Below are 20,970 nucleotides of genomic sequence, written 5' to 3'. Positions count from 1 at the left end.
ATCAGCGTGCCATTTTCTAAACGAACCTTTGCGAATAGCCAAATACAGGGCGGGTTGACTGTTGACACCAATTGGTAGGCGGTATACGGTGGCACTGTGGGACTGTAATATGACCACAGTGAATAAATGGAAATAACTCTTTGGATTTCTGAATAGAATATATGTTGTTCAGAATATCTAAACTAGGTTTGGATGAATTTTTAGGCAAACTAGCAATAAAACGGGAGAGATGACAATAGCCAAACAGGGTGGCTATTGACATCCATTGGTAATGCAGTATGATGAACACATTGGATAAATAGAAAAAATAGAATATATGCTAAAAATATCTAAACTAAGTTTGAATGAATTTTTGGGACTAAATTCGGTTAATCGGAACGAATGTCAATAGCGGCAGTACGAGGCTATTGGCCATCATTAACACGCCATGTCAATAGCCTGGAGAAGGCCTATATGGTTTTTAACACAGCGGTGTCAATAGACCCGGCCATTTTAGAGACAGCCTGATTGACTGCTACCACTGTCCCTTCTATGAGACTTGAGCAAGAACTATGGCAGTTGGTCAGGAGAGGTGGCTGGCAACTCATAAACATACAGAACAAACACAGATGGAAACAACATCATCTGTACTTAGGACTTTGATAAGATTGGTAGTTCTTCTGTTTTACTCAAAAGATGTTGTCAAAAGAAATGACAATAACATTGATAATAGAAGAATTCTTCCTTGATCGACCAAGTGAGTGACACTATTTCAAATTTGCAAGTGAAACAGATGTGATTTTAGCATTGACCAATTTTTATTCGAAAAGAACTGAAAGCTAAAAAAAGTCGAAACATTTTTTTAACTCGTTCAAAAGTCCGACTTTGATAAACTTCCATGTTGAATAAGCCTGAATACTTTATTACATCTTTGAATTTTTTACAAAACTCAAAATCCTAATAATAAGAAATCGGTTGTAAGAATTGTGGAAAATTTGTCTACTACAAGGTTGTCTAAGGGTCCGGAGTAACAAGTATCTTGAAAGTGAATTGAATCGTACTCTGTTGAAAGATACCGTTCATGTACAATTTCACTTGCCCTTGACTTGTAGTTAGGTACTTTAATAGAGCCAGATCAGACATGACATATTAATTGTATGTATGAAGCTTTGCATCTCAACAAAGTTGACAAAAGTTAGAGTTCGGGTTTAGGATTTCCTTTGGAGCTGATCTCCTCCCAGCAACCATCCTGAGGTGTTGATACATAATCTATATTCTGTGGATTCAGACCTAGGTCTAGTGCTTCCTTCAGAATTTTCTGAGTCACTTCTGGATCTTGAATTGGCTTTCTTGAGAGAATATGAATACAGTAGTTCACAGTACCCCACCAAGTCTTTGAACAGTCATATGTCACAGCATAGTCATCTTCTAGTATAAGAACAGTAAAGTCAACCTAGATGACAGAGATGTGTAAAAAAATCATTATCTGCCTAAATAATGAGACATATCCTTGTCTGCTTACTGTTAACAAGGGCAAGCTTCATTTTCTAGCGGTGATCGTTTGGATGAATGCAGTTGATGTTAACAATTGAAAGACTGACTGGAGGACAGATTTATTGGTCTTCTTGTGAGATTTTAGAGAATTACCTTTCCATAAAGAAAATTTAATTATCTTTACTGACAAAGTCACACATGATATTTTACACTCATCAGTCTTAAATTGCATAGCATGATTATTGCATGATTATTATGAGCTAGACCAATGGTACACTTGGACCTATGGTACACCTGGACCGATGGTACACCTGGACCAATGGTACACCATGCATATTTCAAATTATAAAACGGCTTTACATGCAAAATACTGGGTAAATAGACTTTGCTGGGAACAGCCAGCCGCATCAGCAGAGGTAATGCTAGTTATAGAATGTTTTCAACTGGGCCAGCAATATTGTATACGTGTTGTTAAGGGTTTTGTTTGTTGCAAGGTAGAGATGTTGCAAATCAATGAGGTATAAAAATATCAGACTTACATAGGGCAGGAACCAGAAAAAGCTGAGTTTCCAGTGACCAGGGTGACCATCGTAGTACATAGAACCTTACAGCAAAATAAAGGGAATAACAAAAGTACTTAATGATGATTTGACTAATCACATTGGTTTCACACACAGACTGCTGTTACCTCCATTGACGTAATGCTGCCTATCAATTGTATGTTGCTCTCTCTCCATAATATTAGGTGGTCACTTCAAATGATACACGTAAACAAACCTTGCTTCCACTGTCATTTTAAATGGCAATGCTCCCTCCTTGCTCTGAATTTCATGCATACCATATCATTTTATTGGCTGAGATATAGCATATCAGTACAAGTGTGTAGCTCTATAGATACGAGAAAGATAATGCACACTTGAGTTCAATTGGTGCTACAATAAAACAAGTGACAATATTGTAACCAGATAAATATCATGCATTTTCATTTTTTACATTATTATTTAGTACAGTACGCCACACCTGTTGCAGACTGCAAATCACCAGTAGATGAGCCCCAATTACAACCATTGACTGTGATGGCATCTTTCGTGGACGGTTCCTTTTCTGATGGTTTGACAACCATGTTGGTGCAGTAGCAGTCCTTTTGCCATCTTGCTCCTCCTGCTGTTTGTACCTGCATTTGATACAACATAATAAATATCAATTGTCGCCAGTTTAATATATGCCATTGAAATGCCAAATAAATGTTACTTGTACTGTATACTGTCATAATCTTACATTATGATCTCATTGTTGATTACGATTATGATTATGATGATGACTGTGAAAAGGAAATCATTTCTTTACTGTAGCCAAATAGAAAAGATGTGTTTTTTCGGTAACGTGCCTCAGAATTTAGGGTAGGCAGGTCGGAGGAAACTTTTTTGTCGTTTCTTGTTAACTGAGTCCCATAAAACAAAGTAAAATGTACGCAGAAAATCTACTCAATTTGTTTTGGAAATACGAATAAAATATTTAGGGTTGGCGGGTTTTCTAGTTGTAGGTCGGGTTACTGGAAACACACATTTTATATTTGGCCTGACTGAAACTTACTCTTCCGATTTCATACCATGTACCAAGGTATTTTTCATAATCAAAGTTTGCAGCTGGTTTTGGAACCATACAGTTGTCAGCAAATGCTGTGATTGGAATCAGCACTAATACAAACTGAAAAAAACAAATCACAGAAAAGTGTGTTACTGGCTGTTACACAGCAACTGACAAAAATATTTTTTTCAGACAAAGGAATTGGCAATTAAATTGTAGTCCAGAGTGACATTCAATTGTCAACAGTATATAGCTAGCCTGGTTCCCCGCTCTATTCTTCACAAATTAAAAACAAATCAAATCACAATCGGCCGGTAATCATGAAAGTTATAGCATTATCTTCGTTTTGTAGATCAGCCCTACCCAGTATACACTATGAAGTCTTTGGGAAACCCCTTTAACCACTGCCACATTTGAGATTCTCATTTTGGAGTTTCTCATATGATTTTCTTTTCCTTTTTTGGTATGTCACCTTTCCGCTTTATTTTATATACTAATTCAAACAAACTCGATCACAATCGGCCAGCTATATCAGAGTCTTCGTTTGGTAGATTCTCCCTACAAAAATAAGAAACGAACACTTGCACCCTTCAACTACCTTGATGTTTGACAGCCATACCTCGTTTTTCCTTCAGATGTGTTAGACCCTTAATTTATATCATTTTATTCTACACCAATTAAAATAAGCCTCATCACAATCGCCGATTATGTCGAAAGTTATTAGTAATCTTTGTTTTGTAGAGTCACCATACCTATTCTACACAATAAACTGTTATAACAACTGCTACGTTTGACATGCCAATATCGTTTTTCTTTGTTTGCTTTGTTTTCTTTTTTTTTTGGGGGGGGGGAGTATGGTCACTTCCATTAAACTGTAAACTTTCAGTTATATTCTACACTAAAACCCTATCACAATCTGTTGATAGGGTCGAAAGTTATAGCAGGGTGCTTGTTTAGATTCACCCTAAAAACTGCGAAATGAACAATTTCGCCCTCTACCTTCTTGAGTGTGACGTTTGATCATCCAAATGTCTCTTTTCTTTCTTCGGAAATTAACTCCGTGTTTTATTCTTCACTAATTCAAACAAATCGGGTCACAAATTGGCCGATTATTACTTAAGTAATCCCAAGGTCTTCTCTTTAGATTAGGCCTACTCAGTGTACACAATAATGGACAACCCCGATAATTACTACAACGGTTTACATTCCAATTGTGGGGTTTCTTTATGGTTTTCTCCAACACCCCCCCCCCCCTTTTCCAGTATTAACTTCCCGATTGCACGCTAATTCAAACAGACCTGATCAAAATCGTTCGATTACATCGAAGGTTATGTGTGGTAGAGTAACAGTGGTTATATACTCAAGTACTTTGGTCCTCAGTAAATGTAATTTTTAAACGCGTTTATTTGTAGCCCCACTGCGGTTCTCCATTCTCATGCCAATATTTTGCGATGAGAGGTACATGTAAAATTACTAACAGACAATAAAAGTGATTAATATTCTTAGAGGTTATTTGACCAATAAAGCACACCCAGCGACGGTATACCACGAGATTTTGACCAGTTCGCGACATATATGCACGAGCGATAGCGAGTGCATATAAAATATGAAGTGAACTGGTCAAAACGAGTGGTATACCGTCGCTGAGTGTGATATATTGCTATTATATCATAACAGTACATTGAAATTCTGGTGTGGAACGTCATAAACGGATGGATTTTTGCTCAAGTTGAGAGCTCGTGCGTATGCCAGCCGTGATATATCGCCAATATACCACGGTTCTTTTCGCGTCTCGACCAATCAAATCGCTGTATTTGCACCGTCGATATACTGGTATGATATAATACTCAATATTGCCTGTTCCTTGTCGTATCAGCATGAGTTTCATTTGTGCTGCGTCAGACACGAGACGAAGTCGAGTGTCTGAAGCAGCACAAATGACACGAATGACACGAGACGAAGTCGAGTGTCTAAAGCAGCACAAATGACACGAATGCTGATACGACACAAGGAACAGGCCAGGCAATAAGTCACATCCAGCAACGGTATTACTCGAGATTTTGACCAGTTCACGACATATATGCACTCGCTATAGCTCGTGCATATATGGAGTGGACTGGTTAAAATTTAGTGGTATAACGTCGCTGAGTGTGCTTTATTGATATGTACAGTATATTGAAATTCTGGCATGGAACGTAAACAAAAGAATTTTTGCTCTTGCCGAGAGCTTGCGCGTTTGCCAGCTGTGGTATATCGTGAATATACCACGGTTCTTTTCGCGTCTCAACAAATCAGATCGCTGTATTTGCGCCATCAATATACTGGTATGATATAATGGATATTATACCATACCAGTAAGGGTAATATTAGCTCACAAGCATGGCAATTTTAATACACTACAGTGATTAGAAATCGTTTTTGGGCAAGCCACAAGACCAAACGAGATAATTGGAGCATTTTTTCGGCAGAGGGACGTTAAGCGTCAATTAGTATACATTCGCCAGGTAAAAAATGTAGAATATTCAGAAAATATTAGACACTTATCTGCTTTACGTATATATGTGATGGCAAAATCAGACCAAATATAATTTAATTAATACATGTGCACCCGCTCGAAAACAGATAAGTAGAGTTCTGCGTCATCGATCATAAAAAAGAACGATATTTTTCCTTCCCTTACAGGGAAAGAGGCCAGTTTCTTATCAGTCTAGCGTACTTCAAAATCGCAATAAGGTTTATGCGTCGGATGCACGAGGGAACTTGTCGGAGAAAAACAAACAAAAACAGATAATATCGGGTAATACAATCATCACAACTGATCACTATATTTACGTCTATGGTATCTTAGTTACACCCAACGTGTACGTTAATACTTTGATTTAGTTGCTTTTATCATATTATTATTTTTCAGAATAAAAAATTGTGATAAGGAAATGTTCTACAGAGGTAGAGGTGTGAGTAGGCAAAAATATGGTAATTATGTTTGTCATAGGTCCGATTTTTGTCATCGTAAGTCCCTGAAGTTTTTTTGTGCACTTCGTTCGTCACAGCACTTGTGACCACACATGCATTAAGATTATTTCATGATGTTAAACATATGTGGATGTTAAGCAGACTTTGAACACGATCTGTACTTTGAAACATGACATAGCTATGTGAGCCGTGTGTAATGCTGACAGTTCTGCACACTAACGTGAGGCAATTAAGTACCACAAGTTAACGAATATTCGATTTGCATGAAAAATATTTTAATTACATTTCCATTAATTTATAACATTAACGATTCATATCCAAACAAAATACGAGTAAATACAGCTAATGCCCTTCTACTACCTACGTGCAGTGTCACTGTCACTGCATACCGGCAGGGGCAGTGATAGCTCTGACTCTGATGTAGTTGAAGGAGAGTTTGGGTCATAGTACGCTCAATTGTTTGTGAAACATATTTGTACACAAGATCAGGCCAGAGAGCAACACATGGAAGACTAGGAGACTTAACAGTTACCAGGGATTTTTGAATTCTGGCATATGAAAATAATCAAATATAAGAGAAAAAAGATGGGGTCACCAAACTTGATTTTCTACAAATGTACACGAAAAGTACTGTTTTTCTCGAAAAACACTTAAAATCAATATATACATGCAGTGAATGTAATTTCCATATCTCACGGCACAATAACAAAAAATTAAAACTTTGAACAGTAAAGACTCTGAGATGAAAAAGAAATGTGTGACTAAATGGAATCATTTATTTTATACCAAGTTTGCCATTATCACATCCAAAATTTCTGAGATTAAAACGTTTACTTCGTGGAATATTTTAACCTTCCGATATTGTCAATTTTGTAAAGCATTTAGAAGTAGCATCTTAGTCGTATGTCTTGAAAACAGATATTTGTTTCGGTAGGTCACTGTGCTTTTGACAATTTGGCAAAATGAAGCTAGGCATTCACATTTTGCATAATCTCTCATGATTGCCATTTTAATTGTGTGCTCTTCAGCCAGTGCAATCGTACCTTGCCAGAGTTGGATTAACTCAAGTCGGATAAGACTGATAAACCCAAAAAGTACACTTATGCATTAGAATGAATCAATTTAAGAACTTGCCTCAGGAATATCAACAACCTGCTGATAAGAAGTAGTGCTGGATATCTGCGAGCAGATGTAAGCTTACGCAATACATGTTTGCGTGCATTCCTAATAAATGTGCGGCTATATGATAATTTGGACGGGGAATTTGAAAAATTGTGATCATATAGACCGGGCGGGGGGCGGACTTAAATTTTAGGGTGTTGAGCGGGCGATCTGAAAAGATAAAATTTCAATCGCGATTCCTTCAGCCCCCCCCCCCCCATTTTTCGTGAACGCAACCTTACTATAACTTTCTCAATGTTCACGATCAGCCGATTGTGATCGGGTTTGCTAATAAATCCTCTTTCTACCAGGCTCCAGTGACAAACCACCGAAATAAATACAACTTAGGAGAATGGGGATTAATACGTGTAGAATACAGAGGGTAATTCATACCTGGTACCTGGAAAACAAAGAATGGATGCCAAACGTAACAGCTAGGTTCTATGAGAGGGCGATAGCGTTCGTTTTGTTGATTGGCTAATACAGAGACAAGATGATCCGGGGACAAGATAGATTGGCCAATGTCTATAGCGGCCTTCTTCGTGTATCGAACCACAAGCGATTGTTGTCAAAAACACGTTAGGAAAATCAGTGTCTCCGGCACACATGGAGAGGAATTTTCCTCGCGAGACAAAAATATCACACGGGTATTTTGCTCAACAGAGTTGACATTTTGAAACAAGTACCTAATGTGTATCATAATGTTCTGAAGGTTTAGATGTATCCTGCTATCCCCTTAGACTTGCATACAACAGTAACAGCGTATAAGTGTCAGCATTGATAATGTGCAGCTTTTCTGATGTACAAAGATTACATCGCTTGCTTATGTTAGAGTACAGCTTGGCTGTGTGTTGTGGTTGGAGGTGCAGCCGGTAATAACGCACAGCACTGCCACGCAGAGTTTTAAATACACGTACTGTTGAATTGTTTGAATACCAACTGTACGAACAAAATAACTAATAAACAAAAATACGGAAAGGGAATCAAAATTACAGATATTATGGAACTTCAACATTGATAGCATGAATACACATATGTGCGACATGCGTCACACATCACCCTGAACAGACAGCATCAGTATATATGGCATTCATCTAGCTGTGACATCGCAGCGGGACTTGTGGCGTGTATTGAACGCGCTCGGGTCATTGGGGTCATCGCCACAGTTCCACAGGACTGTGGGCGATGACCCCAATGACCCGAGCGCGTTCAATACACGCGCGCCACAAGTCCCGCTGCGATATATCACAGCTAGGCATTCATCGTATGTTTTCAGGCAAAGTCACATTGCGATAGTGCATACAGAAAGGTCTTTCAAGTTGCAGCGGACCTGCGACATGTTCGACAGTCAAATTCTTCTCTAAAAATAAATAATTCGGACTTCATTGGAAGCTTCGACAGACTGAAAGAGCTATTGTTTCAGTTGTCGGTGGAAAAGGACATTGCAAAACACTGGACTCCTTGAACCAGTTACTATAGTAACTAGTTCTGCGTGTTAGGGCTTTGTGTTACAGGCTATATAAAGCCTCCCTACAGCCGGTAACACACAGCCCTGCTACGCAGAACCATTGGAGAAACACGCCAGGTTTTGTATGCACGATACGCCCACACTCGCTTACAGAAAGATGTAGTGAATTAGCTCCCCGATTAGCCCTAAATTCGCAAGGGTTATTTCGAGAAGAAATAATTCTGCACTATACCTGCAGATTCATCGAAAGTCTCATGGCTGTAAAGTGACGTGGCTTGGAGCGAGAAAAAGTCGAGTGCCAGTGCTCCACCTTCGCTACGTTCGCGGTGCAGTGTGGATGACCTTGCGGGCTAAAGTTCAAGCCGAGTTACGTATGCCAGGAGATACCGAAATGCCAGAGCAGGGCAAAGTTCAGTCGACACAGATAAAAACCTAAGGGACCGTTCAGTTTTTACGGCCAGGGGGCCGGCAAAATCCAGGGGGGGGGGTCATCGTAATTTTGGAATCCGCAAATGGGGGGGGGGGGGTGTCATCGCTTTTACACTGGTAGGAAAGGGGGGGGTCACCAGATTTTCAGAAACATAATACCTACAATAAAGTTCACTTTATGCCATGGCCATGATCGACCCTCTTTACCGGCGGGCCGCCTTAAATATACTTTATGTATTACCCATGACCTTCTTAACGGGCAGACGCCTTTGGCGGCCATCTCCAATTAGGTTTACTTTATGCAATGGCCATGATCGACCCTCTTTAACGGCGGGCCGCCTGCGGCGGCACACTACAATAAATTGACTTTATGTAATACCCCATGACAATCTTAACGGCCGGACGCCTTCAGCGGCCCTGCCAGTAAAGTTTACTTTATGCAATGGCCATGATCGACCCTCTTTACGGCGGGCCACCTTTGGTGGCCCACTAGAATAAAGTGAAAGTTGACTTTACGTAATGGCCCATGACCCTCTTAACCGGAGGGCTGCCCTTGGCGAACCACTCTAATAAAGTTTACTTTATACAATATCCGTGGACATAAGTTGTCTATGGAAATGAAGTTAAAAATTGCCTTACAGTCGTTCTAATTAACAGACGTTTGCATGGATGTGGCTGAGAAGTTTGTGCACTGGCATCTCTGCTACATGAATAAAGTGCACCGCATACCGGAGTTCAAATACAAACTGTGCGGGTAAATTTGACATATGGGGTTTGGTTATTTTTCAGTCGGGGGGTCATCAATTTTTTTCGTCTGACAAAGGGGGGATCATCTTTTTTCACGAAAAATGCAGGGGGTCTATATTTTTTTGAGCACCGGCGACAAGATTTTGCCGCCCCCCCCCCCGGCCGTAAAAACTGAACGGTCCCTAAAGGTTGTGTCTCTCGAAAACGAAAAAAGCAAAGCATACACAAACTTTATAAACTACACGGCCACTGACGCAGAAGAAAAATAGAGAGATTACATGTGAGATGCGCGCTCGTCACGTTAAACAGATATGCCTTCCTTACCACGTCCTTTCATCAGATTTTATACTTTTTCTTGTCGTTTACACGTTTGGTAGTCGTTTTCAACGTGAAACGATCACCTTTTACGCTTTACATTTTCCAATGAAATTTTTGTGTTCAATTTGTGATAAACTCGTATTCGATACATGGTATGGCTTTCATTTTTTATGTTCGCCCTTGTTGTTATTGTTTTTGCCATACAATTTTGACACGTTCAGATTACAAAACGGATAGAATGTTACACAGTTGCACCTGGTGATCTAGAAAACCAGGTGTCAAATACATGCTGGTGATAAAATTCAACCTCCATATACATCACATTGACATTTTGTCGCTAGACGTGTTCGGCTCGGTGGCTCAGGGTGAATACTGAACAAGTAAACACACAAACAAACTGACAAATAGTTTACAGACAAAAGAAAAGAATGAAATAAAAGATACAACAGGAACAAACAAGGAAACAAACTAATAATCAATTAAATAATAAATATAAACAAAAATAAACAAACACATTGACTGACTGACTGACTGACTAACTGACTGACCGACTGACCGTGCCTGACTGCAAAAAAATATGACGAATGTACTGTATAGACTCTCACTGCCTAGCCCCTCGCCGGCTTCACCTCAGACCATGATACCGTCCTCGGCATCGGCAGTTGAGCTGAGCAAAGCTTGGCACAGCGAGCCGGCGGAGCCGGTATGCAGTCAAAGGTCAAATTGGTCAAAAATGGGCTGAGAATCTAAGTCTCACTGACAGTTACAAAGCTACTTTATTCAGTCGTCTTAATTCAACAGGAATTGTTAGCAATTCAGTAAATGATTTAAATTGGAAGATTTTTCATAGAGGCCTAGTCACAGGAAGCTTGGCCAAAACTTTCAATTTAAGTGATGGGAAATGCCATATTTTGGCTAAGAAGAAACACTGGAACACATCTTATTTGAGTGTAAATATGTAAAAGAAATCTGGCAGAAATGTATTCTTAATTTGTCAGAAAACACAACTTTGATAACGGCGATATCAATATCAAAAAATTAGCAATTGCAGGAATCGAAAATGATAACAACGCAACATCTGACATTATTTACTGTATTACTTCCTTTGTAAAATACACAGTTTGGAATATTCGAAATTCGGTTACTCTTGATGGGATTAAAATTTCTCTTCAATCCTATGTTATACAATTAAAATGTTATCTTTCCTCATGGATGAATACATTATATTTCACTTATTAGATGACGAACAAAGCTGAGGATTTTATCACAAAGTTTTCAAGCCTTGTAAGACTTGAAGGAGGAGAATGCATCCTGAATGCATTTATATGATGATCTGTGTAGTTAAATGACTGATTTTTGGGGGGTTTTTTTTCAGACAAGTTGCATTGCAATTTTAACGCATTCACAGTAATGTAGATCTGTTCTGTTGCGAATTTGTTGAAATAAATTTATCTTTTAAAAAAGAGCTGCGCATAGCGGACGAGGGGCTGTGAGAGAGTCTCAGTATTGTAAAGCGCAATCAACGATACGAAATGAGACGCTGCTCTCTTTACAAGGAGAGAAGGACTACTAGTATTTCCAAATGATTACGCCGGTACGTTTTGAAGTCACACAATTAAAAGGAGAACACATCAAGTGTGTTTGGTAGCGATTATACGAATTTTACGCATTTATAAGATCACCAGACACTTTTTAAACCTATCTGATGACCGCGTGAATGCGTAAAACTCGCGTAATAGGTAAACATATTTGACGCGTTCTCATTTTTGTAGTATTGCTCTGCGATCCTACAACGAGCACTGCATACGCCTGAGAAGATAATCTTACAAGCAGGCGTGCGTGTGCGTGTGTGTGTGTGTGTGTTGTGTATATATATATATATATATATATATATATATATATATATATATATATATATATATATATATATATATATATATATACATATATATATTAATAACACGCCAATTGCTCATTCCGTGTCGAGATTCGTCAGAATACATCACGTGACGAGAAAATAGATACATCTAGTCCCCACTGAATCGACAAAAGTGACGTCAGAGGGTATTTTTTTTGAAAAAACTATTTCCCTGGGGAAATAGTTTTTATCAAATTTGTAAAAGTGCCCGGTCATGTGACCGTAGTGTCGTCTGTAGCTGAACGATGGCCGGTGAATAGAACGTGATGTTTACCCGGGATGAGCGACAAGCCTCTCTCTAAAACAGATTTTCCATTCCAACAGCGTAGGAACTTGCAAAGCTCATCGACGAAAAAGATTAAAGTGCAACCAAAGATGTAGCTAGGTATATGCTTAGAATATTTTTGGAAGAAAGTGGTACCATGTACTGCTGCAACCGCTGTGGAAATATCGGCAAGTAAGCTTAAACTTCTTACTACATGGATTGTTGCGGTGCAAACTATCAAAACACATTACTGTGGTTTTACGACTTATCCGGACACCAAACTTGCTAATTACCCAGCAACTTCGCTGATGATATTGAGACTTTGATCAGTAATTACCAAAGCACTTTGGTAATTCACCTCAAAGTTGATACTTGATCTTGCTGCAGTAACTCCATGGGTGGCAAAGTGTAAACACAGACGCCGACAACTACAGTGCATGCAGTGATAGCATAAACCAATTTGAGACATGAGTTTGCACTCGAAGTATTCAACAGTGTACCCATACAAAAAATTGCTGAACAAAGTGATGAATATGGCACAGGACAAATGCATTTAACTTGCATTGCAGTAAACCTGCCCACTGCACCAAAAATATTTCTGTAACTTCAATGGACATCATGTTTGATTGAACAGTCCTACTTAAATACTTTTCCGCTCAATTCGTGCTGATTTAGGCACAATTATTGAACACCACTCAAACTTTCAATCACTTTCCTAAATCGACTTACACCTGAAGAAATTGTAAAGGAAGCTAGAATATAGAAAAGATTTTCAATCTCTCTATCTCCATGAACGGGCATTCCTCGATCACATTTATGCTGATAGACAACCATTGCTAAAAGGCAGCAAAACTCAGCAATGAGTCCAAGCTAAACTGACACAGTATTTCATATCCCTGCATCAAATGATATTGTGAAAACACAATCCCATCAGTGACATTTCGTAAAATTTTCACATGAATCATATCTTGAAATAAAAAGTGAAACAAAGACGTCTTGTACTTTGCTGATCAATAGCACAGTGTGAACTGTGAAGTGGCATCTGCATTGCCTGCACGTAAAAGCAACTCAGTGTACTCAGTATCAAATGGTCAACAGCTGGCAGTGAAAGTTGTAATAGTCACCGGTAAAAAAACTCTTCACAGATGAAGGGATAATGTAAAAACTCTTTACAGATGAAAGGATAATTGCAATAATTGCTTCAAACCGATTGAAACTGCAGGTTTTATGGGAGGAAAACCAATGGCGGATGCGCGGAGTGGGACTATTCTAGGTGACGGAGACGGAGGGTCATAGGATTATAAATAAACTGGATATGTAGGATTTTCCTCACAATACTGTAACAGGAATTCCAATGTCCCCTTGTTTTAATGTTAGGAATAGTTTTTCTGCTCTGAAAAGTAATTTAACAAACCCTACGGACCCATTATACTCTCGTAACCTCTCCTCTCCGTAGTTTAGTTTTTACATGTAACACCGACTAACAGCACACATGTACATATGTTGGTTTTACTGAGGAATGCCGTTCAGTGGAATGCCAACCCCTGGTAACAAATTAGTTTATGGCACTAGTATGATACTTATCAGTGACTGTGTATACACATTGTGTACCCCATGGAGCACTCACGCAGCCAGATCAATTATCAAGTTTGAGGTGAATTACCAAAGTGCTTTGGTAATTACCCATCTAAGTCTCAATATCATCAGCGAAGTTGCTGGGTAATTAGCAAGTTTGGTGTCCGGATAAGTCGTAAAACCACAGTAAAAACTATACAACATAATAAACAACATACGCGTGCGTTACAAGAAACACATCGCTATCATACCCCTCGGCCTACTGCCTCGAGGAATAGCTATGTGTTTCTGGTAACGCACAACCCCTCGGGGTAATCAACGGGCGCTACAGCCCTCATGGCCAGGTAATAGGTGTGTATTCTATAGTTTGGCCACAGCTGATCCCTGCGGTATGGTTTATGCGTGAATTTCTACGAATCACAGTCAACTCGCACTTTTTCCAACCCGCCCAGAACCAACTCGCCCGATTCCAACTCGCCCGATGCCAACTCGCCCGATGCCAACTCGCCACAGGCGGTCCTTTAGCTGGGTAGTCTGCTAAGTAGATCGATTTTCGGATCGATCTATTGATCCCGTAGTCGATATGCCCGCCACTGCATTAGGTTGCAGTGGCGGGCATATCGACTGCAGATCGATCCGAAAATCGCAGACTACCCAGCTAAGGGAGCCTTCAGTAATTACAGGGGGGGGTGGGCCGGGGGAATTTCGCGAACACCTGTACCGTAAAATGTGACCCTCCCCCATTCCTCCTGTCTAAAATGTGACCCTCCCCCTTGTCCGACATTCTAAAACTTGACCCTCCCCCCCACCACCTACTGCGGTATGCTCCCCGGGAAAAACTAAAACAGTATCAGCTAATTTACATAACAATTGGTTCAATTGTTATGTTAGGGAAAATTACAGAGGGGAGGGCTGGTGTTTTTGGAGGGACAGTCGAAATTTATCACGCAGGAAGTTTTGAAGAGATATGGTATTTCATACAGTTTAGGGAGGGTCACCATATTTTGTGCAACTATAAGAAGGCAAGATGTAGCTAATTTAGTGCTTCATCCAAAAATATCAAATCATAATACATGGAGTACATCAGGCAAATTATTGACAATTTACCCCCACAAAACATGCTATATCTGTATTTTATATATGTTTGATAATGTATTTAAATGTACCTTGCTTGAATAGGGAAGTAAAATGAACATTTGTGTACAAGAAATTGATTTCTGAATTTCATCTAAAAAGTTGGTTCACTATCCATGGTGTTTATGATGAAATTATGAATAGTATTTCCAATACAAAATAGGTAAATCTTTGCATTTGTGTACTCTTGATTATTGATATTAATTTTCTTGATTAGACTAGAGTGGTTACAAGTCTATGGTTGTGTAAGAAATTTGATTTTGGAATTTCACCAAATGTCATTCAATACACTATGCATTGGGGTTTATGATGAAACTATGAATAATTTTTTTTCAGTACAAAATTAGATAAATCTGTGCATTTATGCATGCCTGATTATTCACATTATTGTTCTTGATAAGACTAGAGTGGTTACAAGTCTATGGTTGTGCAAGAAATTTGATTTTGGAATTTCACCAAAATGTCCATACACTATGCATTGGGGTCTATGATGAAACTATGAATAATTTTTTTTCAGGACAAAATTAGATAATCTGTGCATTTATGCATGCCTGATAATTCACATTATTGTTCTTGATTAGACTACAGTGGTTACAAGTCTATGGTTGTGCAAGAAATTTGATTTCGGAATTTCACCAAAATGTCCATACACTATGCATTTGGGTCTATGATGAAACTATGAATAATTTTTTTTCAGTACAAAATTAGATAAATCTGTGCATTTATGCATGCTTGATTATTTAGATTATTGTTCTTGATTAGACTACAGTGGTTACAAGTCTATGGTTGTGCAAGAAATATGATTTCTGAATTTCACCAAAATGTCCATACACTATGCATTGGGGTCTATGATGAAACTATGAATAATTTTTTTTCAGTACAAAATTAGATAAATCTGTGCATTTATGTATGCTTGATTATTTAGATTATTGTTCTTGATTAGACTAGAGTGGTTACAAGTCCATGGTTGTGCAAGAAATTTGATTTTGGAATTTCACCAAATGTCAATACACTATGCATGGCGGTCTATAAGTGTGTGCGTATTTTGTTGGTGATTTCATATTCAGGAAATATCACATATACGTACACGGACAATCAAAGTTTTGGCCATAATATCAGCTTCTGTCAAAAGTGACCTCCCCCCAAGATAGGTTTATAAAAAGTGACCTCCCCCTTGAACTGTTTTCTAAAAAGTGACCCTCCCCCCAATTCCCCCGGCCCACCCCCACCTGTAATTACTGAAGGCTCCCTAAGGAGCGCCTGTGCAACTCGCCCGTTGTTTGAGACTTAGTTGTAGATTCCATGTACGCTAACCCGATGGCCCGAGGCCAGCTATTTTCATATCATGCCGGGCCAGTAACTCGTGAAAGACGGTCCTGGTGTTCCTAAAGACGTGAGCCAGTATAACTGCAGTAACTATCCTATACGTAAAGAAGCCAAACGAAATTTATTTTTTTACAACTTCAAGAAATTCGCACATAAAAAGTTTTCCTTGTTGGCACATATTTTCAAGCCACACCTGTGGTTCTCAATGTAAGAAATATTTGTTGTTAGAAATAAAACGTTTTATACGTACCAGGTACTCATAAAATTGCAAAATAGTATCGGGCGAGTTGGCATCGGGCGAGTTGGAATCGGGCGAGTTGGTATCGGGCGAGTTGGAATCGGGCGACTTGGTATCGGGCGAGTTGGAATCAGGCGAGCTGGTTCTGGGCGGGTTGGAAAAAGTGCGAGTTGACTGGTACCCGTATTTCTACTGCAAATCTGAACAGCGCCACCAACCCAAAGTCAGAAGCCATTTCTAACCCTGGCTGGAACATGCAATCCGCCCATCCGTGCTCTCGATCGCAGCCTGCAAAATCATAATGTCTATTCCTTCATTATGTAAGATGCACCTTGGTGATGTTACTAAGTCATATGTCTTGTTAGTAGAGAAGTAGGTGATGGACGGCATCACCCACCGTTATCGGTACGTAGTAACTGTAAATAAGCCAATCGTATAATAGCCGATGATGTGTGTCTGCGACACCGCCCGCTCGACGTAAACAGTGTGATCATGGCTAGTAATAGGGCTATAGGGTCAGGAAATACCTGGGTACGGTGTCATCACAGAAGAAGAAATGACTTCGCGAAAGGCTTTGGATTTGAATGGATTTCGCCACGGCGCCTCGCCCGTCGCGCTGGCATCGTACGTATACGAGGACTTTCTTACACAAACGAAGCATGGACGACACGAAATTTAGCCAAATGTACGAATACGGCAAACATACGTTGTTCATATTATGGGCGCCCTGGCTGTGTGACCAGCCTCTTGGATACGAACTCGAACAGTGATGTACGTGTTGATGAGAAAAGATACGACAACTGTGCCAGTACCGAGGGTTTCAGCGGAACTCATGATAGCGTCGTTGCCGTAAGAAGAACACGAGCAAAGTCGCGAAGCGACAGATCAAGTGATTGCTCTGCATTGAACATCAGAAACATGGGACGACCTGCAAACTCTCTACGAACCACGCTGAACTCCAGGTGCTATGATACAAATGATAGGAAGAAACGTTCAAGTGTTCTGTTATATAGCCTTAAAGAACACCACGCAAAACAACTCTTAAGAAATTTCTACACTCAACAGAAGGCTGGAAAGAATACTGACGTGACCTTGAAAACAGGTGACAATGTTGTTAAGTGCCACTCTTTGATTTTGGCAGCACACAGTCCACGTGTAAAAGAGAAGCTTTTACAACTTCATACCAAGCAAACAGACTTCAATGTTGACCCTCTAAATCTTTGTTGTCTTCAAGTGTTTATTGATTACCTGTACGGTAACCAAATTGAAATTGACAACCAGCAAAGACTGATACTACTTCAAATTGCACAGAAGTTCGAAATGTCCTGCCTTATTGGTGATCTGTGCAAAAGTTTTGAGGTAGATAAAAGTATAAAATTGTGCCTCAGCCAAAATGCCTTAGAGAATGTGACCAAGTTGATAGAACTTTGTCACCTTGATGAATTACAAGACTGTGTACTTGACGATGGCAAAGTTCAACTGCAAGTAAATAGAACCATCTTAGCAGCAGTGAGTGAGTTTTTAACAGATATCTTGGACAGCATACCATGTGAAAGTCAAACTCGAGTTGACATTTCAAAATATCCAGGTCTGAGAGAGGTTGTTGAAGTGGTCTTTTCAAGAAGTATACCTGCCAGTGTTGAAAAGATAATGGAGCTGTTGACAAATGCCTTGGAATACAAATTTCCAATAATCAAAGATGTGTGTGAGCAACTCATCTTAGACAATGTACAGCCATCAAACTGCCTTAGTATATTGAACCTTGCCAAGTCATCAGAACTAAGAGAGTTGCAACAGTTTGTCTCACATTATCTTGAAGCTCATATCACTGAAATTATAAAAGAGAAAGAATTTCTTGAGCTTTCCAAGGATGACATCATGTCTTTGCTGTTTGAAAATGAAAGCAATCTCATAGATTCTGAAGTGACAGTGATCAGTGCAATTACAGCCTGGTATAAGCATGACAAACACAGGAGAAAGGTATGGCTGACTGACCTTCTCACTCAAGTACAATATCAATACCTTCCTCAAGGATTTTTCAAACATACGGTCATGAAAGACAGGCATATCTTTCAATGTATCAGTAATGTATTATCAGGGGAAAGATTACTCAACTTGTCTCCACGGAAGTATGATGATGTTGTGCTGCTCTTTAGAAAAAGAGAAATGGTGGATTTGTATGATTTACGAAGAGAGACATGGTCATTTGTGTCTTTACTGCCCTGGAAATCCCATACAGGATTTCTTGCTGTTGAATGGTTAGGACAGAGCCTGTGGTTTTGTACCATGAGTGCTGAAACTTGGATGTATACTCCTGGAGTAAAGAAATCTGCTTGCAAGGTGCCTTCTCCACCATTTGGAAAGAGGGTCATTGGACTTGGAACAGCAGTCTTGGATGAGAAAGTGTACATGGTGTGTGGTCTGTGTACTGGTTCCTTACAACCTACATTCACGATAACATTTGCATGTTTTGATCCTTTGACAAAGCAATGGGATACTGATCTGCCACCGTTACTTGAGATAGTTGGTGGGGGCACTCTTGTAACCTGTAATGATCAGATCTTCCTTATTGGTGGTTTTGATGGCCAAAGATTTGTTCAGACTATGCAGCGTTATGATCCACAAAGTAGATCATGGTCAGTGGCTGCACCCCTTCCATATGAACCAAGAGGATTTGGGACACTAAATGCGGTCTGTTGCCATGACAATATATATGTTGCTGACCATCTGAAGGTACTACGCTATGAAGCAAAGACAAATGAGTGGACTTACTTGGAGTCAGTCTCCAAGAGTTTAAGGGAATCCTACTCCAGCATTGCAAGATGTGGTGACAGATTGTTGATCTTTCAAGAAAACAACTCCTCTGTGGTTGTGTATGATCCAGTGACTAATGAAGTGAAGAAAGCTTCAGCAGATCTCAAGGTTCCATTACAGGCATCAACGAGAGTTCCAAACAAAGTACCAATCATGATCACTGTACCAAAGTGGAAACTCTATGATGAAATTCACAACTTGTGCTGATGCTGTCAGTCTTCTAAGACTATCATTGCCAACTGAACAGATTCAATTTTGTCATTTTTTGCAACAACTTACCTTGTAAAAATATCACCAAAAACAAGGGGTTGATTACAATGAAACAAAGAAAAGCAAAGCAAATAATATTCACATGACTTGAAGCTGAGAAAGTGTGGAATTTCAGGAACAGTTTGTGTTTGGGATCTGGTCTACTCTCTCAACGTAAAAACATATTTGTCAAGTGTTTTAGCAACATGATAAAAATGTCTTCATTATGACCACCGTACCAACCGTAACATATAATGGTTCATCCCTAAACAGTCACCATCATTTGAACTTTGAACCCTTCATTGACAAACTTGTCACCCGCATTCAAATTATTGACATTGCTATCAAAGTAATACTTTGGCAGAGAAAATGTATATTTTTCAATTCATAAAAGTAACCATTTCATTGCAATCATTAAAATAAGGCGCTATTAAAAGTCTGTCAATAAAGCTTAGTATGTTTACAAATGGTCATTACACATCACAATATTGAACTGATCTCAGTGTTTTACAGCCTATTGTTTCAGTGTTTCCAAGACATCTATATTGAGGAATACAAGTTTTCACACCTGCATTCTTGAATGCTTGGTGAAAGAAACAACAGAAAGGTATCTACTGGTGAAGTTTGTTTCAGCGAAGTAATGTATAAGTAATGGCTGTCGACTTCTTCAACAAATAAAGTCGCTATCTACAACAATTTGTTGTGTTCCAACATGGCTTCAAGCACCAGAAACAAGCAGTGACCTAATGAAAACAAAGCTTCCCGTTAGTCCATTAAACTATGTAGAATTATATCATACCAGTATATTGATGGTGCAAATACAGCAATCTGATTGGTCGAGGCGTGAAAACAACTGTGGTATATTTGCGATATACCATGGTTGCCACATGTGCGAGTTTTGGCAAAAGCAAATATCCTTTTTTGACATTCCATGCAAGAATTTAAATTTACCTGTTATGATATAATAGCAATAAATCACACCCAGTGATGGTATAGCACGAGATTTTGACCAGTTCACTTCATATATGCACAAGCGATAGCGAGTGCATATATGAAGTTAACTAGTCAAAATCTCGGGGTATAACGTCACTGGGTGTGATTTATTGCTATTATATCAACTTTTTGATGTCATTTCAAAGTAATAAACATTTTGTATAATTTGTTTGATCTAATGAACTGCAGAATATGTCATGATTTTTATAGGAGGAGAAGAATTGATGACAGTTGTGTTTGGTATGTATCTTGAATGTAAAATACTGAAATGAAAAAAATAATTTGTGATTACAATGTTTTAA

The 20,970-nt window shown here is 39.1% G+C and overlaps 2 protein-coding genes across 2 annotated transcripts; one reads left to right on the top strand and one right to left on the bottom strand.

The window, feature by feature from the left end:
• Positions 1 to 775: 775 nt before the first annotated feature.
• LOC139114798 (apolipoprotein D-like) lies at positions 776 to 9,028 on the bottom strand. The gene is made up of 5 exons (XM_070676730.1): positions 8,895 to 9,028; positions 3,067 to 3,180; positions 2,494 to 2,647; positions 2,013 to 2,077; positions 776 to 1,432 (listed from the first exon to the last, which is right to left on the bottom strand). The coding sequence occupies exons 1-5, from the start codon at positions 8,916 to 8,918 to the stop codon at positions 1,175 to 1,177; spliced, it is 615 nt and encodes a 204-aa protein (XP_070532831.1). The 5' UTR covers positions 8,919 to 9,028; the 3' UTR covers positions 776 to 1,174.
• An 8,502-nt stretch (positions 9,029 to 17,530) lies between these two features.
• LOC139114008 (kelch-like protein 12) lies at positions 17,531 to 19,633 on the top strand. The gene has a single exon (XM_070675480.1). The coding sequence runs from the start codon at positions 17,531 to 17,533 to the stop codon at positions 19,631 to 19,633; it is 2,103 nt and encodes a 700-aa protein (XP_070531581.1).
• The last annotated feature ends 1,337 nt before the right edge of the window (positions 19,634 to 20,970 follow it).

Source organism: Ptychodera flava, chromosome 16 (assembly GCF_041260155.1).
Source record: "Ptychodera flava strain L36383 chromosome 16, AS_Pfla_20210202, whole genome shotgun sequence".
NCBI classification, from domain to species: Eukaryota; Metazoa; Hemichordata; class Enteropneusta; family Ptychoderidae; genus Ptychodera; species Ptychodera flava.
Note: the sequence above shows the minus strand (reverse complement) of the source record. Positions and strands in the feature narration are given on the sequence as shown.